We start from the raw sequence: 25976 nt of genomic DNA on the forward strand, positions 1-25976 counted from the left end.
CTTCAGGGGGACACCAGGCCTCCCTCTAGCCCCCCAGGCCACCCTGGACCCCACATCCCTCTGAAGCGCGGGGCAGGGGTAGACACCACCATGTTGCACAACGGATACTTGACAAAATTACCGGATTTAGTGATGAACACTGGGGAAGGGGCGGGGGGGGGGTGTATTATGTAATTCAACCCCTAAAATAGCACACCATTTTTCACATTGAAAACCCCCCCACAGTAATCTAGCTAATAACAACAATAAAAATAAATTAAACTAATAATGAAAAATATGTGTAGACTGTATATGAGATTATTACATGAAAAATGAAAATGAGCTTACTTTGGGATTTTACAAGGCACTTATATCATTTAAACACGTTTGGTACCCTGAGTAATGATAACACTTCTTGCAAATCACATAACTAGGGAACCCACGGTCACCTTCCCTCACCCCATTGCAAAGGCACAGGAGTTATTGCTGGCTGCCCTAGGGCTGCAGAAAACCTTATGGGCAAAACATATGGAAAGAAGGGGATCAATTTGTACAGAGGGTTGAAGGGGGACTCCATAGTGCATTAATTAACACTTAATAAATACATCAAAATTAAATATAGTACAAAGATAAGAAGCTGTAATGACAAACTTTATTTCATGAGAAGCATCAGGGAAAGAAACCCAGAAGGAGTAATGGTAGGGGGAATCCTAGGGAGACCAAAGGGGCTGGTAGAGGGAGCAGGCAGAGAACAGGGGTAGAGACAGAGTTGCTGCAGGGTTGCCCCAGTTTTCTGCATCTCCTCCGGAAACACTGATCTCTATCACTATAGGAGGGAACAATAAATGGAATGCCCAGAAGAATGAATGACTTGAGGACAGTTTCCTGAAGGGACCCTTACCCATCTTTTCTAGCTTCAACATTTATATTTCTACTTGGGGTGCTTTGGCCCACAGAAATAAAAATCCGCACATCTTTCATGTGGTTTTGGACCAATGGAAAAAACTAGGTACAATTCAAGTGACTTTTAAAATTGCCTATGAAACCGAGTTAACAAAATAAATGAGCTTATGAACAACTATAGTTTCAAGTGAAAAACTATAAATGGACTTCTTTGCAAAGAAATTGTAAGTTTTCTTACAGGAAAAGCCACAAACTGTCTGGAAAGAAAGCGAAGACTGAATTACTTGCCTAAGTGAAATTAAATACCCAGAGAATTGCTGGGCCTGTAATGATGATGACAGGGGCTTGTTCACCTGTGGCTCCCCCTCCCTGGGCTGTTGAGGCACAGCCAGGCATGTCTGCATCTGCAAGCAGGCACCCTGCTTCAGATGGAGCTCCCATTAGCCCTGGTGGTTGGGAGCATTCCGGCCAATGGACTTGGGAGAAGGGAGAAGGCAAAGGGGGAGATTGTAGGGAGCAGAGGGGGAGGGGAGCTGTCACTGGAGGCAGAAGCGGGGGCTCTCTGGTGAGGGGTGATGGGGGCACAGGGGCCAGTGGGGGGTCTTTTTGGGGAGCAGAGGGTTGTGTGGGTCTCTGTGGGGTGGGGGAGAGTGATGGACAGAGCCAGCTGCAGCCCAGGTCTGCTCTGTGGGGGTTGCTATAGCCCCCCAAGGAAACCCCCTCTGAACTTTGTATTTAAACACCCACACGTCTCTCTAGCTTGGGCCCCTGAATCGCTAGCCATTTAAACATTAAAGCCAACTCTTCTAAGGCCTGGTCCACACTAGGACTTTAATTCGAATTTAGCAGCGTTAATTTGAATTAACCGTGCACCCGTCCACACCAGGAAGCCATTTAATTCGACCTAGAGGGCTCTTTAGTTCGAATTCGGTACTCCACCCCGACGAGGGGAGTAGCGCTAAATTCGACATGGCTATGTCGAATTAGGCTAGGTGTGGATGCAAATCGAACTTACTAGCTCCGGGAGCTATCCCACACTGCACCACTCTGTTGACGCTCTTGGATGCTCTGACCAGCCATATAGGAAAAGTCCCGGGAAAATTTGAATTCCTTTTCCTGTCTGGACAGTTAGAATCTCATTTTGTGGTTGGACATCGGGGCGAGCTCAGCAGCACCGGCAGCGATGCAGAGCTCTCCAGCAGAGGAGTTCATGTAATCTCTGAATAAAAAGAGGGACCCAGCATAGACTGACCGGGAACTCTTGGATCTGATCGGTGTGTGGGGCGAGGAGTCTGTGCTTTCGGAGCTGCGCTCCAAAAAACGGAATGCAAAGACCTACGAGAAGGTCTCCAAAGCCATGAGAGACAGAGGACACAGCCGGAATGGAACGCAGCGCCGCGTGAAAATCAAGGACCCCAGACAAGGCTACCAAAAAATCAAAGCGGCAAACGGACGCTACGGAGCCTGCCACCACTGCCCCACCAGTGACCATGGACTCTGACGATGGGACAGTGTCGACGGCCAGTTCCTCGGCGATGTTCGCGGACGGGGAAGATGAGGAAGGGTTTGTGGAGGACGAGGCAGGCGACAGCGCTTACAACGCTGGTTTCCCCGACAGCCAGGATCTCTTCATCACCGTCACGGAGATCCCCTACCAACCGTCCCCGGCCATTAACCCGGATCCTGAATCAGGGGAAGGAGCAGTCGGTAAGTGCTTTAACCATGTAAACTTTTATTCTTAATATAACAGGAAGCTGAAGTATGTGAAAAGGAGGTCTCTCTATATATGGGGATAGAACAGAAATCCTCCTGGGAGATCTCCACGAAGCTCTCCTGGAGGTAATCGAAAAGCCTCCGCAGGAGGTTCCTGGGGAGAGCTGCCTTATTGGGTGCTCCGTGGTAGCACACTTTTCCGCGCCAGGCTTTCATGAGGTACTCAGGGAGCATTGCCTCCCCGAGCACGGCTGCATAGGGCCCTGGTTTGTGCTGGCTTTCACGCAGCATGCGCTCTCTATCTCCTTCAGTGACCGTCCTCAGGGTGATCTCGCTCGGAGAGTCCTGCATCTAATTAGGGGAATTACTGTAATGTTACGCCTGGTCCAAAGTATTTTTAAAAAATCTCCGGACAGATGGCATAGCAGAGACGCAGCACGCTGCTGCATGACGAGCGTAACGGAAACCCAAAGAATCAAATGGATGCTCATGGAGGGAGGGGGGACTGAGGACGCAAGATATCCCACAGTTCCTGCTGTCTCCGAAAAGGATTTGCATTCTTGGCTGAGCTCCAAATGCTTCTAGGGTCAAAAACAGTGTCCGCGGTGGGTCAGGGCATAGCTCGGCAATTTACGCAGCCCCCCACCCACCCCCAGAAGTGAAAGGGAAAACAATCCTCTCTTGACTCTTTTACATGTCACCCTATCTTTACTGAATGCTGCAGATAGACGCGATGGTGCAGCACTCAACACCAACATCCTTGCTCCCCCCACGCTATGGATGGCTGATGGTGCAATATGGCTGGTATCCGTCCTCATCATCAGCCTATTGGCACATGGGGCAGTGCAAAAGGGCTGGTAACCATGCAGACTAGCATCCGTTAGGTCGATCAAGGGCGCCTGGCCCTAATTTTTCCTGGTAGATGGTACAGTATGGCTGATAACCATCGTCATCATAGCAACAGGGGGCTGAGCTTCATCAGCCCCCACCCTTCATGTGTAAAGAAAAGATTCAATTGCCCCTGGACTAGCAGCAGGATGCTGGGCTCCTCTCCTCCACACTCCTTAATGTCCTATCTGGACTATCATAGCAACTGGAGGCTACCTTCCACTCATTTCTCACTAACAAGTCACTGTGTCTTATTCCTGCATTCTTTATTACTTCATCACACAAGTGGGGGGACAATGCTATGGTAGCCCAGGAAGGCTGGGGAAGAATGGAATGAACAGGTGGGGTTGTTGCAGGAGCACCCCCTGTGAATAGCATACAGCTCATAATCTATGCAGGATCTGACACAGAGCGGATATGCTCTCTGGTTCTCTGATACAGTGGTTCTCTAGTACACTTGCCCATATTCTAGGCAGGACGACTGATTCTATTTTTAGATACCAAAAAGGAGGGATTGACTCAGGGAGTCATTCCCAATTTTGGCTTTTGCGCCCCTGGCTAAGAGCAGCCAGGGGCACTTATGACAGCAGCAAATGGTGCAGTGCAAAAGGACTGGTAACCATGCCCATCTTATTACCAATTTATGGTATGGTAGATGGTACAATATGGCTGGTAACCATCTCTGCTATCATGCAAAAGCAAAAGCATGCTGCTGTGTAGCGCTGCTGGACCGCCTCTGTCAGCGGCATCTAGTACACATACGGTGACAGGCACAAAAGGCAAAACAGGCTCCATGGTTTCCACGCTGTGGCGTCTGCCAGGGCAATCCAGGGAAAACGGGCTTGAAATGATTGTCTGCTGTAGCTTTCCCGGAGGAAGGGATGACTGATGACATTTACCCAGAACCACCCGCGAAAATGGTTTTTGCCCCATCAGGCACTGGGATCTCAACCCAGAATTCACAGAGACAAACTAGACTGTGTTCATTGTTCGCAAAAATTTATCTTTGCAAGGAATTCACTCCCTTTTTCCCATCACACAGCTTCGACTGTCTCCAGACCCGCCACAGCATCCCCCTCACAGAGGCTGGCAAAGATTAGGCGGCGAAAGAAAAAGACAGGGGACGAGATGTTCGCTGAACTTATGGGGTGCTCCCGAGACGAGGCGGACCAGCAGAGCCAGTGGAGGGAGACCCTCTCTCTGTACCAGCGCTCACACAGCGAACGGGAGGAGAGGTGGCGTGAGGAAGACAAGCAGGCGACTCAAACGCTGCTTGGACTAATGAGGGAGCAAACGGACATGCTCCTGCCCTTGTGCATGTTATGCAGGACGTCAGGCAGGAGGACAGAGCCCCCCTGCAGTGTATCTGCAACCGCCCTTCCTCCGTCACAAAGTTCCATACCCCCCTCACCCAAAATAACCAGAAGGAGGGGTGCCAGAGCCCGTGTAAACTGTCACTGCACCCCAGCAGAGTGCTCAAGTACCCAAAAGCTCTCATACCCTAAATTTTGAGAAGTCCTTTCCTTCCCGCCTCACCCAAGCCCCCATCCCAGTTTCATCCCCTAACTGTCTAGTTGATAATAAAAAATACTTTTCTGTTAATTACTGTTTCCGTCATGTTCTTTTAGAGGAGACTGTGTTTGAAGGGGGGGAAGGGGGTTGGTAATTTGACAGGACAATCACCTTTACCACGGTACAGACACGGGGGCAGGATCAGCAGCAGGTCACACACGCACTGCAGTCAGTATGTACCCTGGTCGGTATGGGAGGTGGTTTGCAGGTTCTGTGTGGGTGGGGGGGTACGTGACTTTGTAGCGGGGGAGGGGGGTTACAGATCTCATGCAACGGTCCCTGTCCTGGACCACAGAGCCACGCAGCAGAGGAATCTGTATCCATCCTCCCCTGCCAAAAGGCCACATAGCCCCCGCACACAGAGTCCCAAAAAGGAGGGATGGCAGGCTCCGTTGAAACATCCAGTCCGGCACTGCAGACCGCTCTGGGAGCAGGAGCCTGTCATTCCTCGAGTTTACAGGCGGTCTTTACATCACTGCACACCCTACCCAGCACAGTCCGTGTCCCGGTTTCAACCCTGTAACGCAAAGTCATCAATAAAGAAACCTTTGTAAAGTTACAGTGGAACATGTATTTTATTTTTAAACGTGTGTTGGAAGTTGGGGAAGCGGGGTGGGCGGGGTATGTAACTGCAGATGCTAGTCAACAGTCACTTGGTAAAGAAACAGGGGCAGGTTCAGCTTCTCTGTAAAGAAACTGAACAGTCACAGGTCACGCTGCTCGCTGGTACTTGAAGAGTTCCTTGTCGCTGTGCAAGGCGCCTGCACAGAGCTTCACGAGCCAGGGCATTAGCGGGTAGGCTGGGTCCCCGACGATCACTATAGGCATCTGCACATCCCCAAGACTTATTTTGTGGTCCGGGAAGAAACTACCTTCCTGCAGGCATCTAAACAGACCACAGTTCCTGAAAACACGCACATCATGAACTTTGCCTGGCCACTCGACGTTGCTGTTGGTAAAACGTCCCCCATGGTCCACCAGTGCTCGCAGCACCATTGAAATGTAGCCCTATTTCTCAGCAGCTGACTGTGGAAGAGGTGGACGATAAGTGCGAGGAGTTGACAACGGCCATAACTGCAGCGGGATCCGTGCTCAAAGTGCTGTGGCGCCCGCGCTGTCACTGAGCAGAAAAGTGCACGAACAGATTGCCCGCAGGCGCTTTCAGGGAGGGAGGGAGGGAGGAAGGGCGTGATTGACGGTTCAATGATGACAGTTACCCAAAACCACCCTCAACACATTTTTCCCCCCAGCATGCATTGGGGGGAAATCCCAGAATTCCAATGGGCAGCGGGGAGTGCGGGAACTGTGGGATAGCTTCCCACAGTGCACCGCTTCCAAAGTCGACGCTGGCCCCGTTACTGTGGACTCGCACAGTCGAACTAGTGTATTTAGTGTGGATACACAACTTCGACTTCATAAGGTCGATTCCACAAATTCGTATTAAGTTGATTCGAAATAGTCTTGTAGTGCAGACATACCCTAAGAAGACAAATAACCCCATTTAAAAAAGCAAAACTTTTTTTTTTTTCAGAATAAAAACGAAACTGCTTTTAAAAACCATTTTTGGCCCCTCCATTTTCGGGGAGAGTAGGGTGACCAGACAGCAAGTGTGAAAAATCAGGGTGGGGGGTAACAGGAGCCTATATATGAAAAAGACCCCAAATCAGGAATGTCCCTATAAAATTGGGACATGTGGTCACCGTACTCTCCCCTAACATTCACCTTTGTGATCTGGGGAGGAGGAATTAAGTTGTCTGCATAACTGCTCTGCTTTTAGCTAATTTTTTTCTTTTAGTTAAAATACATTTTTCTTTGGGGGCCTTACAGTATTAAACATTAAATCACCATACACAATAATCCTTAACGTTACTCTACCAATTCCCAAGTGTGGGACCCCTTGCAGATATCAACGAATGTCTTGGGGATTGTTTGTTTGTTTTTTAAATATGTTTCTTTCATGCTTAAAATTTGGGGGCTGTTTTTGAAATAAAATGGGTGTATCACAACCATAGTAAGCACCCTACAAATACCCAGAGCTTTTACATATTTGATTTTCTTTAGCACAAATGCTTGTTCTAAAGTATTGTGGAGGTTTGTGAACCCTGGAAACATTTCAGTTTTGGGTTAGACCCATGTTTATTTTTGTAAATTATTATTTTAATGACTTTGAGTTGCTAGAAAGAGTGACCCATAGCATTCGACCAACCCCTGGGTCATATTTAAACTGTCCAATAGAATTGAACCAACTCCAGGGTTATAGTTAAACTGTCCAATAGCTTCTGCTAACTCCTGAGGTTTTATTTCAGTTGCATATTAATCAAAGCTCACCATCCTCACTCACTCACCTCTCTTACTGTGGGCGTACACCCATCAAATTTAATTACTGATCACTTATACCATTAACCCCATGGCAACAAGGGTGGTTTATCTCAGTCATTTTGGCTATGACCTGGGGGTGTGGTTAAAACCATTCAGTTCAACAGAGTGGGTCAGCTCAATTGTACTCAAACATGTCTGAACCATCCCTGGTTTTTTTAAATGGTAAACAGATTTTTAGGGAGGTTCCCCCCCCCCCAAGCCACGATTCTACAACATATATTTCAGCTTTTTGTTCTGAATGGGTATCTTTTACACAAAGACAACAGATCACACTGCAATAAGATTGGTGCCATTATTTAGTAAGGACAGAATGGCCAAAGAGTGACATTATGTAATATATATTTTCAAAGTTAAAAACAGGGAGCACACCTCCTCTTGCAGTCCAGCAGAAATTCAGTTCAAGATAGTTTCTGTTGAAAGAGGACAGTCTCCAAAAAACTGAGATTTTTACTCCAGCCTAACTCTTTGTTTCAAACAGATTTCAAAAGTCTGTAGTTAGCAGGTAGATTCGATCATCACAACTCTGAATTAATAGATACTTAAGGACTTTAGGCCCTCCTCCCCTAACATTCCCTTTTGTGATCTGGGGAGAGGGAATTAAGTTGTCTGCACAACTGGGCTGCTTTTGGCTAATTTTTTTTCTTGTAGTTAAAATATATTTTTCTTTGAGGCCTTCTTACAGTATTAAACATTAAATCACCATACACAACAATCCTTAACATTACTGTACCCATTCCCAAGTGTGGGGCCCCTTGCAGATATCAATGAATGTCTTGGCGCTTGTTTGTTTTTTAAACATCTTTCTTTCATGCTTAAAATTTGGGGGTTGTTTTTTAAATAAAATGGGTGTATCACAACCATAGTAAGCACCCTACAAATACCCAGAGCTTTTATATGTTTGATTTTCTTTAGAGTAAACGCTTGTTCTAAAGTATGTTCTAAAGAAAGAGTGACCCATAGTGTTCAACCAACTCATGGGTTATATTTAAACCAGTGGTTCTCCAACTTTTGTATTGGTGACCCCTTTCACATAGCAAGCCTCTGAGTGTGACCCCCCCCCTTATAAATTAAAAACACTTTTTTATATATTTAACACTATTATAAATGCTGGAGGCGAAGCAGGGTTTGGGATGGAGGCTGGCAGCTTGCGACCCCCGAAAGGTCCCGATCCCCAGTTTGAGAACCCCTGATTTAAACTGTCCAATAGTGTTTAACCAACTCCTGGGGGTTAAACTGTCCAATAGAATTCTACCAACTCCTGGGGTTATAGTTAAACTGTCCACTAGGGTACAACCAACTTAAACTGTTCAATAGCATCTGCGAACTTCTGAGGTTTTATTTCATTTCATATTAATCAAAGCTCACCATCCTCACCCAGTTGTGGTCCCGGGGCTAGGGCTCAGTGTGGGCACAGAGCCAGGCAATAGGGGGTGCCCTATTCACTGATTCCTCCACTTCTGCCAGCGAGGGCTGTGCAGTGAATGGCCAGAGGGCTCCCTCACCAGGCAGTCACAGCTTTGCCAGGTTTCCTTGTGCTGGATGAGGCCACTGAGCTGGTGCCATCTCAGGAATTGGGCGGCACTGCTGAGGGTGTCCCAACACACCTGCAAAACAAGAGGGGCCAGGGCGAGACGGACACAGTTATGGGAGCTGGAAGCCACTAGCCTAGTTACCCGGAGGCCAGGGAGGCTGTGCGTGCTCAATGCTTCCCGACCCCGGGCTGCTCGCGGAAGGGCGGCAGTGTGGCTAAGGCAATGGCTGGAGACCTGACTCAATTCCCAGCTCTCCCTGCAGGAACTCAGGCAAGTTGCTTAGGCCCAGGGAAGCAAATGGATTTAGGTGCCTAATGCCCATGGGCGTTCAATATTTTTGAGGCTGCACCTCAGTTCCCCACCTCATGGGGCGTAGGAGGGTGAATTAATTAGTGCTGGTGGCATTTGTGTCCCAAGTGATGGGGGCCATGAGCACTAGCATGTGCAGAGGCATGGTTGGGGAGGGGCTTGGGCATATCATGGCTAGTACAGGCTGTCCGGGCCGCTTGGCTAAGGGCACATTGGGTCCTGTGCACCATCTGGAGGCTGAGTAGCCCTGCTCCTGGTAGGGGCCATGGCCAGGGTTGTGCTCTTCCCACCAGCACAGCCAGGGTTGTGTGCGGAGGCCAGTGGCTGTAGGAGTGGTGAGGCGACCACTCGCCCCACCCAATCTCTCAGCCTGGCTGCAGGGGGGTGTTGAGCTCAGAGGATGCAGAGAAGACTCAGCAGTTGGGTGGGATGCCATGGTCATGGCACTACTGGACTCAACATTCAAGTGATTTTGAGTGTCTGATTGTCACAGCACTGAGCACCTGCCCTCTGCCGGCCAGACCCTTTAAAGGGGGGTGTCACATGTTGCCCCCCCCCCAAACAAATTACTGGTCACTCTGTAACTATCTCAGCCGCAGACTCCAATTCGTGGCCTCACCTGGGACACGTTGGGACGCTCATCATGCACAAGGAGGAGCAGTGGGACCAGGCTCTGGAGCACATGCTCCTTCATCTGCCTCCGGTTGGGCCCCCTTACAAGCTCCAGCAGGTCTTTAAAAAGGGTGATGGAGAGCACCCGGAGCTTGCTGGACACCTGCAAGAGACGATATAGGGAGGGGAGGAGACATTGTGACAGTCATTCTCATCCAGCGGGGCAAGCGCACACTGTGCCAGAGATGTCTGCCCTGCAGGGGGTATTGGTAACTCACCTCCAGCCATACAGCCACAGCTGGGGCCAGAGTCTCATGGGCATAGTGCCATTGAAGGCAATAGAGATGCAGATTTCCACCAGCTGAGGGGCTGGCCTGGTAACTTCTTGGCCAGGGAGAGCAGTAAGCTGGGGTGAGACTGCCCCTGGGCTCTCACAGCCAGCTCTGGGTGCACTGACATCAGCACCCGCCTTTGTCAGCCAAGGGGAAACGTTCAGGCTGGAGCAGCGCCAGGACAGGGGTGGCAGAGAGGGAGCGATGAGGAAAGATTCAAAGAGCGAAGGGGGGGGTGTAGTTTGTCCACCCGCTTTGCAGGCCCAGCTCACACTGGTGTTGACCCACAGTGGCCCTCTAGCCGGGCCAAGGGGGCCAGGCATGGGGGGCAAATTCCTACATTGGTGTTTTTTTGGGCCATGCTCAGGGACCTGGGGTGGATTTAACCAGGGCCAAGGGGTGGTAAATGTGCAGGAGCTCCCAGACAGGGGGCCTTGGAAGCCATGACTGGAAGCCACCCAGCCTCCAGGGGTTTGGGGTGGGGTGAGGGGTCAGCTCAGAACAGCTGGGCAGGCTCTGTACAAAACACGTGGGAGGGGTATAGGGGCATCAGGGCTGCACTGCAGTGGGCACAGGCAGATGTTGAACTGGCACCTCTCTGGTCTTCCCTCCAGTTGTTGAGGCCTGTTTGCCTTTCCCTGGTGATGGGCGTTTTGTTCATTAACACTATTTGGATTTAATCCTTGCCCCATAAAGAACCTGTTCTGTTCCCCTCGGGCCCGAAAGGGGTTTGGTTTAAACGGCTCACCCCAGGGCGAGATCCTGCATCCTTGGTCCAGGCTGCCCTGTCCCTTTGGCCAGCTGGGGATCCAGGAGACCCTGGGAACAGCTTTAGCCAGGCCTGTGCCACTACTAAATAAAGAGCGGCAGGGTCCCAGCAGAGTTCGGGAGGGTTGAGAGTAGGATTTACCATTATGAGAGCTGGGGAGTCCCTCCAGGAGCCCCCACTGGGGCATTACCCCTGGAAGCCAGTAATGGATGGGCCCCTTTCTCCTGCCCGCTTGCTGGATCTCGCCACCCAGTGCGGGACTGAACATCAGTCTGGTGAATGCGCCGGCGGGGGCTAGTTTGTGGGTACTAAAGAGCTGAGAAGAACTTTCCCGTCCTTTGACGCTGCCCTGCCATGAGAATGAAGGGGAGAGGAAAGGGGGGTAGCTGCAGAACCTACAGACAGAGCCGTTTCCTTACGGAGCTGACAGGCCAGCTGTGGGATTCCTGGCCAGGGAAAGGAGGGGCAGATTTTCACCAAGGTACCATCACTTGTCACCCTAGAAGCCAGCAAGAGCATTGCAGCACCCTGTGCTGCAGAGGCCCCCTCGCTGCATGCAGGCTCAGGAATGCACGTCCTTCCCCAAGGGGAGCCTCGTCCCCAGGCTGCCCTCATCCTGTTCAGTAGGCCTGCGGGACACCAGGGTTCCCATCCTTTCTGCCATGTGCTCTCATGGAGAGTGGGAGAGGAAGGCGGGAATGGGCTCATGATTTATGACAATCCGTTTTCTGGCTAGGACCATAGCACAGGCCCTGCTAGCCCACCCGCCAACCCCCATTCACATGTCCGCAGTTGGAACGATCTCCCGTGAGCTGCCAGGCCTTACATCATCAAACAACGGCAGGAGTTGCTCAGCCACTTGCACAGCCGCGCGGCTGGCGCTCTGCCTGTCCATGCTGGCGAGGAGGTGTTTCAGCACGGCGATGGCCTTGCGGATGAGGTCTCTGTCTACCTCCTGGAGTCGCTCCAGGACATCTGGCAGCAGACGCTGGAGTTTCCCCACCTGGGTGAAACAAGGAGCTGCTTTACGAAACACCCTCCAGTGACCCAACAAGCCATTTCCAAAACAATGTCTGCCTCCCCTGCAGACAGAGGCACGGGAGCTAGGGGTGCTGCAGCACTCCCAGGTTTTACGCAGGGCTCTGCTCCTGGCCCCACACACAGGGTCCCAGCTGCCGGCCCTGTGCCAACCCCCAGCTATGGCCCCAGCCTTGGTCCCCATGCCCCATCCACCCCCCCCCCCCCCCACCTGGAGCCAAGGCCCGGCTCCGGACCCCAGCGCTAGTGGTGGAGGGGTGTGTGGACACGGGTAAGTGGGGGGGTGCAGCACCTCCACTATAAAAAGTCTTCCAGCGCCCCTGCCTCCAGAGACATGTTACAGCCTCAAAGCCTTTGCACAGCCAGCTAAGATCACGGGCAGTGGGTCCGGCAACCTGCAACATAAGCAGCTGCTTCCTTGTACCCTAGATCTCAGGGGATGGTTTTTATTAGCAGATATCATCCGTGGAAAGTTCTCTACACAACACGTTGACCCCAAATAAATCAAGTGTATTATTGTTCGAATAGCACCTCGAGGGCCTGTCTGCAATAAGGGCTTGTGCTGGGGGCTTTCCAGGCACAGTAAGAGACGGTCCCTGCCCTAGAGCTTACAGGCTAGACACACGAAGGAAGGATTTCTATCCCCATTGTACAGACATGGAACTCAGGCACAGAGAGGTTACGTGACTCACCCACAGTCACTTAGGGAGTCTGGCAGAGCCAGGAACCGAACCTGGGTTCTCCTGAATCCTGGTCCTTACAGCCCAGCCTAGGGGAGGGAGCCAATATTGCACACTAGTTCTACGGTTAGTCTGTTACTAAAAGCCAGATTCAGTCATTTCTGTATTTGGTTTTTCAACCTTTCAAAGACAGCCCCACAAAATCTCAACCGGCATCAGGGAAAAAATAGGTCATATACAGGCTAACCGGTTCCGGAAAGGAAAATGAACCACAAGCAAGTGAAAACCAGGCTGAAGTGCATGGAATGATGGGAATGGTGTATAACAAAGAGAATTACAGTCACGCCCTCTCCATGTCTGATCTAGTCATAGTCCGGGTTTAATAAACCGGACTGACCCCCTATTCTCAGGCGAAGTAAATTATCATTAACGAGAGTTGCCTTCAGATTGTCTCCTCTTTACCAGGCTGTCAGATCTGTGTATTTAAGCCCCAAGGGCTTTCTCTGCCTTCACTATATTGTGGGTATCAAACTTGTTATGAGATCTTAGCAGCAAAAGGCCCTTCCAGAGCTCTTCAGAGGAGCGAGTGCTGCGGGACAGAGCCGTGACGTCAACAGTTAAAACCTATGAGGCTTTAAAAGGGGATTTGTAGGAAAAAATGGTTCCTAATTGTAGTGAAATGGCTCTATCCAAGCGTCCCTGATCACTGGGGTCGCCAGCATTCCCTGGGGGTCTAGAGTCTGCAGCTCTGCTGCTACTCTAGTGCTAGGGTTCTTTGGATCACAGAGACCCCAGACACAATCAGGCCCAGCTGTGCCAGATGCTCCACACACCTAGAGACGCACCCTGCAGGAGCCAGGCCCTGCCCTGCAGAACAGCAGACAAAGGCCAGGCAGGAGCTTGCCCAAGGGCACCCCACAGTCAGTGGCAGAGCCAGGAATAGAAGCCAGGGCTCCTGACTCCAGGCCAGGGCCATACCCCCTGGGAAGGTTTCAATGACCCCAGCCCTGCAGCAGCTCCCTGCGGTTCTGGGTTTATCCCCCAGCCCTCCTCCCCTCTCACCTTCTCTGGGAGAAGGGCCAGATTGAGGAGGCCTTTGAGCGCCAACCAGCGCACCACGGTCTGGTGGTCTCTCAGCTGCCTGCTCATCTCCTCCACGATGGCGTCTTCCAGCTTGTTGCCAAGGTCAGGGCACTGGAGGAGCTAACACACCAACAGCAAATCAAGCTAGAGAACGGGGCTGGCCTCTTGCGACTCATCTCTGCCACGGGGCCCTTAGCTCCACTGGCCAAGGCCCGGCATGGGCTGCATGCAGGGCATCGCGATTGGTCACCGTGTGGGCCCCACTGAAACGCTGCTAGCGCGACGGCCCCTCGAGGCTCCAGCTGAGATCAAGGCCTGCCCTGCTCCCTCACTAAGGCTCAGCTGCACACGGAGCAGTGGTGTGGGGGGGGGGTCTGCAGCCTTGTGCTCCAAAGGGTCGCCCGGTCTGCGGGGGGGCAGGTGAACTGGCCATGAATGGGCAGGCGGCTGCCCGGCCTGCGCATGGCACACGGATGTCAGAGGGGGCTCGAGGGCCGAGGTCACACAAGGGACCATTCTATGGAACTGAGCCTTGGGGAACAAGAGACACCTGACCCTGGGCCTTGCTCCAGCCCCGTGACACCAGCTGGGACAGGTAACAATGCCCAGACTGAGTGACTCCACCCCTAGGGTTGTAGGAGCTTTCCCTGCCACTGCTCACCCACCCACCCCCAGGGCCTTCAGGGCCACCCCTCTCCTGGCCATAGGCATGAGCGGCAAGTTCCATTGGCCCATGGTGCCTGGGCACCATGGGCCTCAGCCCCACCTTTCCCCCCACGTCTCCCAGGCCATTTAAAACAGCCTGGGGCCCCCACCACCACTGGCAGCGCAGCAGAGCTGAGCGGCCTCCTGCCTGCTTGCTCCCATGGCTGCCAGCCCCTCCCTGTGGCCCCTGGGTGGGGTGGGCGCGCCCCTGCAGCCAGTAGGAAGCTGCGGGGGCAGTGCCTCGGGGTAGCAGCACATGGAGGGCCCCCGGCCTGCCCTGCCTAGGAGCCCCAGATAAGCGCCGCACCCTCCCAACTCCTCCCAGAGCCTGCCCCCCCACCCCTTTCCCGCACCCCACTCTGGCCCCCAAACTCCTTCCCAGAGCCTGCACCCGCTCCCTCCACACCCCCTCCTGTCCCCAAACTCCTTCCCAGAGCCTGCATCCCCACCCTCTCCTGCACTCCCACCCTCTGACCCATCCCAGAGCCTGCACCCCAGGCCCCCTCCCCCACCCAAACTCCCTCCCAGAGACTTAGGCAGGTGGGGGGCAGAGTTTAGGGGGGCAGAGTTTGGAGGGGCAGGTTCTGCTGAGCACCACCACAATTTCTACAAATCTGCCGTCCCTGGCCATAGGTCAGCCCCATGCCCCAGTCACCGCTGGGCCGGGGCTCTTCTCACGACCCTCACCCGCTGGTGAGGCTCACCTGAATGAAGAGCGCCACGGCCGGGACGTACCGCCTATCGTCCCGATAGTTGAGGATGGCCATGAGATGATGGAAAATCCAGTTTCGCTCCTGGAAATTGAGCGAAACCATGGCCCTGGCATAGGAAACACAAACACCACATCATCAAGGTGGGCAAGGACTGGTCCTCCATTTACGAATCTAACCAGACCAGTGCCACAGGACAGGGGATCCCGGGCGACTAGTCACGCGCAGCTGGCACGGACTAGTTCCTGCTGGCTTAAAATGCCCAGCGGCTTATGTGCTAGAGACCCAAACCCTTAATCACTCGACAGGGAGCCCTTCCATGAGGCCAGCTCTGAGCACGTAGTGCTGGGGCTGCAAGAGAACTGCAGACAAAGAAGGGTGTCGGTGGGGTCGGTGGTCTTCCTCATGTGCCCAGATATTGGGTGATGAGAGACAGAAGGGTGGGTGAGGGAATATCTTAGATTCACCTAAGACAAGCGCTGGAGCTTTCTGTGTTAGCTTCTCTCTCACCCACAGTCACTGGGCCAACCAAAGACATTCCCTCCCCCACCTTGTCTCTCTCATGTGCTGGGCCTGACAGGGCTACACCAACGCTGCAGAAAGACATGGCGGAGGCTGTCTTTGCCCAGCCATGTCTGCCAGAGCCACGCAGGAAGCGGTTTACGCCAGGCAGCGCAGGGTGGAGAAGTAGCCGACTGACCCCTTGGCCAACAGCACAGAGGCTGCGGCCTGTTCCATGCAGGCGATTGGGAGCCGCGTCTCACCCAGCAGGGAAGGCAATGTGGCCGTGTCCTGGGCCAGGGAGGGGAGCTGCTGCTGTGATCGGTTCTGGGCAGCACTCACCGGGCAAGCAGGCAGACACCTTTGTGGTGCGTGTCGGAGTTCATGAGCAGGTCCCAGCCGCCCTGCTTCATCATGAAGGTGACCTGCTCCTTGTAGCCAGCGCATAGAAGCAAAGCTTCCATGGCCTTCACCGCGAACCTGTGTGCAGAGCGAGCCTCTTGTTACTGAGTGAGCCCAGGCCAGGCCCTGCCGCGTGCCTGCGGGCGACGCTGCAGAACCCAGGCTGGGTGTCGGGCTGGCGGTACCTGACGGGGCTGAGGGGTGCGGCCGTGTCCTCCTGGTTATGCTCCCTCTCCTGCGAAGCAGTGTGCTGCACTGTGTGGGTGACGTGGAAGAGCAGCGCGACGTAGAGCTGAGGGAAGAGCTCCTTCACCTCCTGCCTGCAGGCCTGCTCCTGCAGGATCACATACAGGGCTCTTGTGGCCTGCAGATAAGAACAGGAGACAGACATCGCTGCAGGGCTTTTGTCCTTCCCACGCTCCCCCAGGGCACCTAGAGGGGTGGGGTGGGCTGAGGGCTAAGGCCTGGGATGCTGGGTTCAATTCCTAGCCTGTGAGACCTTGGCTAGAACCACACAAGGGACTTCGGCTCAGCGTGGCCATGCCCAGCTTCATGTGCCCTGCTGCCCAGTGGACTCACAGCCCTGGGTTAAGTGCCCAGGCTCCGTATACGCTCCAGAGAGAGAGTCAGTTGGGCCAATTGTTAAAGCGGGTGAAAGGGATGGCCTGGGTAATTTCAGGCCTGTCAGCCTGACATCGATCCCAGGCAAGATAATGGAGCAGCTGGTATAAGATTCAATTAATAAAGAATTAAAGAGGATAATTTATTTAATGCAAATCAACAATTTTTCGATGAGATTACAAGTTTGGTAGATAAAGGAAATGGTATTGACATAATGTACATAGACTTCTGTAAGGCGCTTGAGTTGGTGCTGCACTCCAGTTTGATCGGAAACCTAGAAGATACAAAAGTAACGTGGCACACATGAATTGGATTATAAAGTGGCTGATAGGTCTCAAAATGTAATTGTAAACTGGGAATCAGCATTGCACAGGTGTGTTTCCAGGATGGTCCTTGCAGGGATCGGGTCTTGGCCCTACGCGATTTAACATTTTCATCAATGACCTGGAAGAAAACATCAAATCATCACTGATAAAGTTTGCAGATGACACAAGAATTGGGTGAGTGGTAAATAATGAAGAGGATAAATCACTGATACAGAGCGATCTGAATCACTTGGTAAACTGGGGAGCAATCAAACAGTATGTGTTTTAATATGGCTCATTGTAAATGAATACATCTAGGAACAGGACGAGGGACTCTATCCTGGGAAGCAGAGACTCTGTAAAGGACTTGGGAGTCCTGGTGGATAATCAGCTCATGTGATCCTGGGATAAATAAACAGAAGAATCTAGAGTGGGAGTATTTGGCACTGGTGTGACAACTGCTGGGATCCTGGGTCCAGTTCCGGTGCCCCAATGCAAAAAGAATGTTGATGAATTGCAGAGGGTTCAGAGAAGAGCCATGAGAATGATTAAAGGATTAGAAACCATGTCTTATAGTGATAGGGTGACCAGACAGGACAGGGGTTGGGGGTAATAGGAGCCTATATAAGGAAAAGACCCTAAAATCAGGACTGTCCCTATAAAAATCAGGACCTCTGGTGAGAGATATAGTGAGAGACTCAAGAAGCTCGATCTATTCATCTTAACAAAGAGAGGGTTGAGGGGTGACTTGATTACTGTCTATAGATATCTCCCTGGGAAACAAATATTTAGTAATTGGCTTTTCAGTCTTGCAGAGAAAGGTCTAACATGATCCAGTGGCTGGAAGTTGAAGGTAGACATTCAGACTGGAAATAAGGCATAAACGTCACAGTGAGAGTAATTAATCATTGGAAGAATTTACCCAGGGTGGTGATAGATTCTCCATCACTGACTGTTTTTGAACCACGATGGGATGTTTTTCTTCAAAGACCTGCTCTAGGAATGATCTGGGGGCAGTTCTCTGGCTTGTGTCAGGCAGGGGATCTGACTAGATGATCGCAGAGGTCCCTTCTGGCCTTGAACTCTATGAAGCTAAGAGTGAGGAGCTGCCTAAACCAACCAATAGGAAATGCGGAGGAGAGGGATGTGGCCGAAGCCCCACCCCTAAAGGGAATTTGGTATCTATCTCTACTTGGGAACACTTAAATAGTCATTGGAGCAGAGTTTTGACCCCAAGTCTCCCAGTTGGGTACCCTAACCACTGGGCTAGAGACAGTGGTGTAGTCGAAAATATGAAGGTCCTGGAATGCCACTAAAATACTGATTTTCTTCAATATGAATTATAGAAATTCACATTATATTTGTCTACTGAATTTCTGGTACAGTAATCCTGGGCTAAACCAGGCATGGCTGGAGACAGGCCAGCTGTCCAAAATAACAAGGTATTGGATTTTTTTTTAATTGTACACCCCCCCCATAGTAGCTATTCAATTTATTTTAAATGTTGAAATCATTGTGCTGAAATGCCATTACTGTGTATGCAATAGAATACAATAGAAATGCCATTACTGTGTCTACAATAGAATATGTAAAAGATATAACTCTAGACAGTAGTGTACAGTACAGTGGTAAAAACCCAATGAATGCGTAGCACGTTTTCTTTTTACTTTAGCCTATAGGCTAATGAAAATAGAAAATAAATCATGCTGCTGCACTACAGACATTACTGTATCAGGCTGAAATAATAAAAGTTTATTTTAAATGTAGCTAGTAGGCTACACAAGTAACACAAAATACATCAAGGCATAACGGGCTGGAGTAGCAAAGGCCTGCTGAAATGCATTGATCTAATTTTTACCAAGTATTTCCACAAAGCGTCTTTCTCCATATTGTATTTCTGTGTCTGTGAATCAGAGGGAGAACAAGGATGTCTGAGCCAAGTTCTGGCACAACTGAGAGGATGCCACATGGAAAATGAAGGGCCATGTAGCTTACTAAACGTGAGTGATGACGTATGCGGAATAAGCCCCTTGCTACATTTCCATTCACAATCATAGTCATGTGGCTGAGGGTATGGCTACACTTGCAGCTGTACAGCACTGGGAGTTAAAGCTGTCTTCGTACAGCTGAGTAGGGAAAGCACTGCAGTCTGTCCACACTGACAGTTGCCAGCGCGCTGTCGTGGCCACATTTGCAGCATCTGCAGCGGCATTGGGAGCAGTGCATTATGGTCAGCTATCCCAGGGTTCCAAGTGGCTGCAACATGCTTTTCAAAAGGGGGGGTGGAGTGTGACAGGGAGCGTGGGGGAGAGAGAGAGTGGATTTTTGGAGCCAACACTGTGTCAGCAGCTGCCTTGCAAGTTCCAACCCCCTCCCCTAGCCCTGTCTGACTCACTGAAAGTGAACAGCACCTCTTTGTTTTTTCCTCACAGACCAGATAAGCAGCCGCTCGCCGAAACGGACCCTCCTCCCTCCCCCTCTATTCAAGCAAACACTAGCTGTGGGCCTTCCAAAGGGAGCCCTCTGCCTCTGCTCATTTACAGCAAACAGGAGCTGTGTTTGTTTTTTTAATAAGCAGCTCCCGGAGCCCAGAGTTTGCAACAAAACAAAGAGCGGAACCTTCACTTAAAAGGATTATGGGAAGCTTCCGGAGATCAGTCACTGCATACTAAGATTATCCCCTGTTTACACTGGTGCCCCAGCGCAGCAGCAGCAGCACAATACTCTTTATTCCTCTCGGGGACGTGGAGTACAAGCAGCGCTGTAGCCACGGAGATACAGCGCTGTATGTGCCTTGCCAGTGTGGACGGGGAGTGAGTTACAGCGCTGTTGGTGGCTTTATTGCGCTGTAATTCTCAAGTGTGGCCAAGGCCTTAGATAAAGTGAAAAGGAGGTAGGGCAGCTGTGTAACCAATCTGGTCTGTCACTGACAGGAATTGTCAATGCCTAGCATGACTCTCTTGATTATACTGGTCAGAAGTGCCAGCTGAGCTGAAACCACTGCTCAGCTCCACGCGTGTGATTTCATGCAGCATGGCTGAAGCCTGGTCTACACTACAAAGGGGGTTCGAATTAGGGTACGCAAATTCAGCTACGTGAACAGCGTAGCTGAATTCGAAGTACCCTAATTCGAACTACTCACCCATCCAGACGCGGCGGGGTCGAACTCCGCAGCTCCCCCGTCGACTCCACCACCGCCGTTTGCAGTGGTGGAGTACCGGAGTTGACCGCGGTGCTTCCGGAGTTCGAACTATCGCGTCTAGATCAGACGCGATAGTTCGAACTCCGAGAAGTCAAACTCACCGCGTCGACCCAGACGGTAAGTGTAGACTAGCCCTGAGTGTGAACGTGGATTTAGGCCTTGGCTACACTTGAGAGTTACAGCACAATAAAGCCACCAACAGTGCTGTAACTCACTCCCCGTCCACACTGGCAAGGCACATACAGCGCTGTATCTCCCTGGCTACAGCGCTGCTTGTACTCCACCTCCTCGAGAGGAATAAAGAGTATTGCGCTGCTGCTGCTGCTGCTGCGCTGGGGCACCAGTGTAAACAGGGAATAACCTTAGTACGCAGTATCGACTCATCCCACCCCCCTTTCTGGCTCAGGTTACTGCCTCAGGTACTGACCCTCACCTAAAGTCATCCCCTGCTCTCCCATCCCCCATGCAGACAGTCCCAGTAAAACTAAACACCATTTCCAGGTCAATCCATCCCTCTCCCTACAGCGTCACAGGGCTATAGATAACAAAATGAAATTCACCAAAGACAAATGTGAGGTGCTACATTTAGAGAAGAAAAAGCAAATGCACAGATACAGAATGGAGGATAACCAGCTGAGAAGGATCTGGGAGCTGTGGTGGATCACAACCTCAGCATGAGTCAGCAATGCAATGCTGTTGCAAAAAAAGCAAATGCAATTTTAGGTTGCATTAACAGAGGTATAGCCAGGGCCGGCTCCAGACGCCAGCGTGCCAAGCGCGCGCTTAGGGCGGCAATGAGAGCCGTGGGGGGGGGGCGCTCTGCCTGTCGCCGAGAGAGCAGCAGGCAGCTCCGGTGGACCTCCCACAGGAGTGCCTGCGGAGGGTCCGCTGGTCCCACGGCTCCGGTGGACCGCCCGCAGGCATGGCTGCGGATGCTCCACTGGAGCCGCGGGACCAGCGGACCTTCCGCAGGCACATCTGCAGCAGGTCCACTGGAACCGCGGACCAGCGACTGCCAGAGCACCCCCCGTGGCGTGCCGCCCTGCTTGGGGCGGCGAAATTACTAGAGCCGCCCCTGGGTATAGCATGCAAGTCATGGGAGGCGATAGTACCACTCTACTCAGTGCTGGTTAGGCCTCAGCTGGAGTACGGTGTCCAGTTTTGGTCACCAATGTCTAGAAAGGATGTGGAGAAACTGGAAAGGATCCAGAGGCGAGTGACAAAGGTGATTAGAGGGATGGAACACAAGCCATAAGAAAAAAAGGCTGAAGGAACTGGCTATGTTTTGTTTGGAAAGGAGGAGATTAAGGGGGGACTAGATAATGGTCTTCAGATACTTGGAAGGCTGCCATAAAAAAAGATAGAGAAAAGTTGTTCTCTCTTGCCACAGAGGGCAGGACAAGAGGCGATGGGGTCAAACTACAGCACAGCAGATATAGATTAAGCCTCAGGAAAAACTTCCTAACTGTAAGAAGAGTAGGACGATGGGAAAGATGCCTAGGGAGCTTGTGGAAACTCTTTCGCTGGAGGTTTTCAGAAGGAGGCTGGAGCCATCTGTCCAGGGTGGGTTAGAAACAAGAAGTCCTGCATTGTTGCAGGGGGCTGGACAAGCTGACTTTGCGATCCCTTCTCACCCTGTGATTCTATGAGTGGTGCTGAATAGCACCAGGAGAGCGTTTCGGCGTGTTCCGGCTCGAATATAGCACTGGCTAAAGTCACACTCTTTCTCTCTTTGGCCCAATGACTATACCCCGTGGGAGACTGAGAGACCCCCTCAGGCCATGATGGGGACACACGGCACTCCTTCCCTTGCTGCAGGGGCTGGTACTTACGGCCAAGGTGGGGACGCCAGCCGGTCTCTCAGAGAGCTGATGCTGTCGCCGAGCCGGCTCCTGCAGCATGCTGACCAGCTCCCCAAGGATCTTTCTTGTGGTCTTGGGCTGGGATGTCAGCATCTTCCACATCTCCGCAGCAACACTGCAAAGGGAGAGAGCCAGTGGTACCCGATCAGAGCCCTGCCAGCCTCCTGCACCCCTCGGCACTGGCACGCCTGCTGGGTCTCCCCTCACCGGCCGGCCCTTTGTTGCCCTCCTGCTCCTGCAAGGACCCTGTTGGCTGGTGCAGGCTACATGGGGCCAGGTCTGAGTGTCAGCCACAGGAGAGGCCGAGGGATGCCGTGCAGGGTTTTGCAGATTGGCCTGTGTCCAGGGCAAGCCAGCCTGCAAAACCCTCCAGGAGAAGCAGCAGTTCTGCAGGGAGCAGGAGATCTCTGGAGGGTTCTGCACTCCCCTGTCTCTGGCAGCGGGACCAGTCCGGGGGACCCAGAGTGCAAGTGGTGGTAGCCGCAGCCCCGTACCTGTCACATGACAGTGAGCAGCCCAGCAGGGTTCCGACCACCTCCTTGCTGAACCGGTAGCCCAGCAGGAGAAGGGCCCTGCGCAGCTCCTGCCGGGCAAGTGGCGTGCTGATGGAGTCCAGGTGGTTATGAATGTTCTTCACAGCCTCTGACACCTGGAAGGGAAATGGGGAGGTGGGGGCCTTGGCTTCCTCGCACGGCTATTGATCTGGGGAGCCAAGGACCTGCTGCACCTGAGAGCCATCTGCCCTCCCAGAACCTCTTCACCAGCCCCAGGCCTAGAACACAGCACTAGTTCCCAGCCTATCGATTCATAGACTGCAAGGCCACAAGCGGCCATGGTGATCACCTAGACCAGGGGTAGGCAACCTATGGCACGTGTGCTGAAGGTGGCACGCGAGCTGATTTTCAGTGGCACTCACACTGCCGGGGCCTGGCCACCGGTCCAGGGAGATCTGCATTTTAATTTCATTTTAAATGAAGCTTCTTAAAAATTTAAAAAAACTTATTTACTTTATATACAACAATATTTAGTTATTTATTATAGACTTATAGAAAGAGATTTTCTACAAACATTAAAATGTATGACTGACATGTGAAACCTTAAATTAGAGTGAATAAAGGAAGACTTGGCACACCACTTCTGAAAGGTTGCTGACCCCTGACCTAGACTGACCCCCTGCATTTCACAGGCCAGAGAACTGCCCCCCAATAATGCCTAGCACCCAGAGACAGAGTCTCCCACGGATGGGCTCCCCCAGCACGGTGTTCTCACTGCAGCTCTTACCCTCACCAAGCCTAGGCCGGGAACCTCCAGGATCGTATGCAGCATGTTCCTGGCCGTCACTGCGTCATGGACGCTGGAGTCTCTCATGCTGTTGATAGCAACGAGGAGGAAGTCCATGCTCTCGGACGGGTCGAAGAACTTCCCAAAAATCTGAAACAAACTGCCAGTGAAACCCCTTTTGCTGCCCAGGGGGATCCGGTCAGTGGCCTAGCAGCCAGGACTGGCCCGGCCAGGAGTGCAGGCAAACCCCACTCTACCGGGACAGGCCTGGCTTACTGCACCTGGGCAGCACAGTACCCAGCCAGCAATCGGAAGCTGTCATGCATGGCAGAGGCCAGCGTGGCAGTGCACGGGGGCACAATACTGCGCAGCACGGATACACTCTCTAGTGCTCAGCAGGGACTGGCGCTCATGCGCAGATGCAATGATGCCTTTTATTGCATTAATCTCTGAGGAAGCTCCCAGCAAACCTGACAAGGAGCTGGGATCAGGTTTGGATGAGCCCCAGTGCATCTTGGGATGTGTCATGTAGGGAGGCATATTGGGCTGCATTAGTAGAAGCACTGCCTGCAGATGGAGGGAAGTGATTATTCCCCTCTATTCGGCACTGGTGAGGTCACACATGGAGTATTGCGTCCAGTTTTGGGCCCGCACAAGAGAAAGGATGTGGACAAATCAGAGAGAGTCCAGCAGAGGGCAATGAAAATGATGCGGGGGCTGGGGCACATGACTTGATAGCAGCCTTCACTACCTGCAGGGGGGTTCCAAAGAGGATGGAGCTCGGCTGTTCTCAGTGGTGGCAGATGAGAGAACAAGGAGCAATGGTCTCAAGTTGCAGTGGGGGAGGTTTAGGTTGGATATTAGGAAACACTATTTCACTAGGAGGGTGGTGAAGCACTGGAATGGGTTACCTAGGAAGGTGGTGGAATCTCCATCCTTAGAGGTTTTTAAGGTCAGGCTTGACAAAGCCCTGGCTGGGATGATTTAGTTGGGTTGGTCCTGCTTTGAGTAAGGGGTTGGACTAGATAATTTCCTGAGGTCTATTATTCTATGAGGTGGAGTGGGCCATAGGCAGGTCTCTGTCCCAGCTGAATGGGGTTAGTCACATCCTGGGTCTGTCCCTTCCCCCTGACTCCTAGGGTGTTAATTTCTGACTCCTGATAACTCTGGGCACAACAATCCCAGGAAGCACTGACTGTAGTTACCGATGTGATATTGCTGATGTTGGTGACCCAGAAGGCTCTCTCAGTTTGACTGTCCTTGAGGAGCTGCCGATACTCTGCACCGTGATTCACCGGCATTTTGGCTGACCCAGGGAGGGGAAACAGACAACAGGCAATATAAATCAGACCTTCGGTTAGCAAACGGGAGTTTTGCAAGGAAGTTTAGAGAGGGTGTGTGAGAGAAAAGTACATCTAACAAACATACTGTAAACTCAGGCCAATAACCTGTTCCTCCATCCCTCCCCCAAACTAAACAAACTAAACCCCCTGGAAGAGTAAAAATAAACCAGGCAGAAGGGCAGCAGCAGCGTGGGGCTCTCCAGTTGATTGCACTGAATGCAGCATGTACGATTACCAGCCCTGTGGGCAGGTAGCATATGTGGGCATTTGGCCCAAGGAGCTACTGGCCCTCGGAGACCAGGAGACCAGAGGGGCTGAACTGGTGGAGCCAAGGGAGACAGTGAGGTACATAGAGGAGACTTTTAGGGATGCAGTAGAGTAGTCCCACCCCCAGTCTGACAGCCTCTGTGCTGCTGAGGAGGGTGAAAGTTTCGGGGAAGGAGAACATCGAGCTGGGGCAGAGGGAGACGATCCCATAGTTGGGACCCACCTTCCAGATGAAGTCATGATGTCCTCTCACACTGAGGCTACCCCTCCTAAGGCGGGAATCCCACTTACAAAGAGAAGCCAAGGAAATAGTAATGGGGGATTCAATCAATAGACATATAAACAGTTGGGTTTGTGATGACTGGGAGAACCGCATGGTAAATTGCCTGCCTGGTGCAAAGGTTGCAACTATCACGAGACATCCAGACAGACTTATGTGCAGTGCTGTGGTATGTAGCCTAGCGTTTAAATCAGCCTCTGTATGAGATAGCTAATGTGAGAGTGAATTTTAAAAAAGTCTCCAGATGTGATCCCTGGTAAGCCTGACTTCAGTACCAGGCAAATTGTTGAAACTATAGGAAAGAACAGAATTATCAGACACGTCGGTGAACACAATTTGTTGAGGCAGAGCCAACATGCCTTTTATAAAGGGAAATCATGCCTCACCAGTCTACTAGAATTCTTTGAAGGGGTCAACAAGGATGTGGAGAAGGGTGATCCAATGGATATAGTGTACTTGGACTTTCAGAAAGCCTTTGACAGGGTCCCTCACCAAAGGCTCTTAACCAAAGGAAGCTGTCATGGGATAAGAGGGGAGGTTCTCTCATGAGTCAGTGGTTAAAAGATAGGAAGCAAAGGACAGGAATAAATGGCCAGTTTTCACAGTGGAGAGAGGTAAATAGCGTGGTCCCCCAAGGATCTGTGTTGAGACCAGTGTAGTTCAACATAGTCATAAATGATCCAGAAAAAGGGGTAACCAGTGAGGTGG

At 51.8% G+C, this 25976-nt stretch overlaps 1 protein-coding gene across 10 annotated transcripts in view; it reads right to left on the reverse strand.

Annotated features, from left to right (window-relative positions):
* The window catches only part of LOC123369342 (maestro heat-like repeat-containing protein family member 7), a 1253347-nt gene that overhangs the window by 1106798 nt on the left and 120573 nt on the right, over positions 1–25976 (reverse strand). For 5 of the 10 annotated variants that reach the window (XM_045014828.1, XM_045014827.1, XM_045014829.1 and 2 more), the window contains exons 12-20: positions 22592–22746; positions 22068–22212; positions 16293–16471; positions 16048–16185; positions 15199–15313; positions 13769–13909; positions 11815–11991; positions 9895–10050; positions 8937–9038 (exon numbers count right to left, since the gene is read on the reverse strand). In XM_045014828.1, the coding sequence (XP_044870763.1) occupies positions 8937–9038; positions 9895–10050; positions 11815–11991; positions 13769–13909; positions 15199–15313; positions 16048–16185; positions 16293–16471; positions 22068–22212; positions 22592–22746 (1308 nt within the window). Of the gene's footprint in view, positions 1–6180; positions 6214–6486; positions 6535–8563; positions 9039–9894; positions 10051–11814; positions 11992–13768; positions 13910–15198; positions 15314–16047; positions 16186–16292; positions 16472–22067; positions 22213–22591; positions 22747–25976 lie in introns of those variants that run through there. The other 5 variants (XM_045014822.1, XM_045014825.1, XM_045014824.1 and 2 more) reach the window with 4 other exon arrangements.

The sequence above is a fragment of the Mauremys mutica genome, chromosome 4 (genome assembly GCF_020497125.1).
Source record: "Mauremys mutica isolate MM-2020 ecotype Southern chromosome 4, ASM2049712v1, whole genome shotgun sequence".
Taxonomy (NCBI): domain Eukaryota; kingdom Metazoa; phylum Chordata; order Testudines; family Geoemydidae; genus Mauremys; species Mauremys mutica.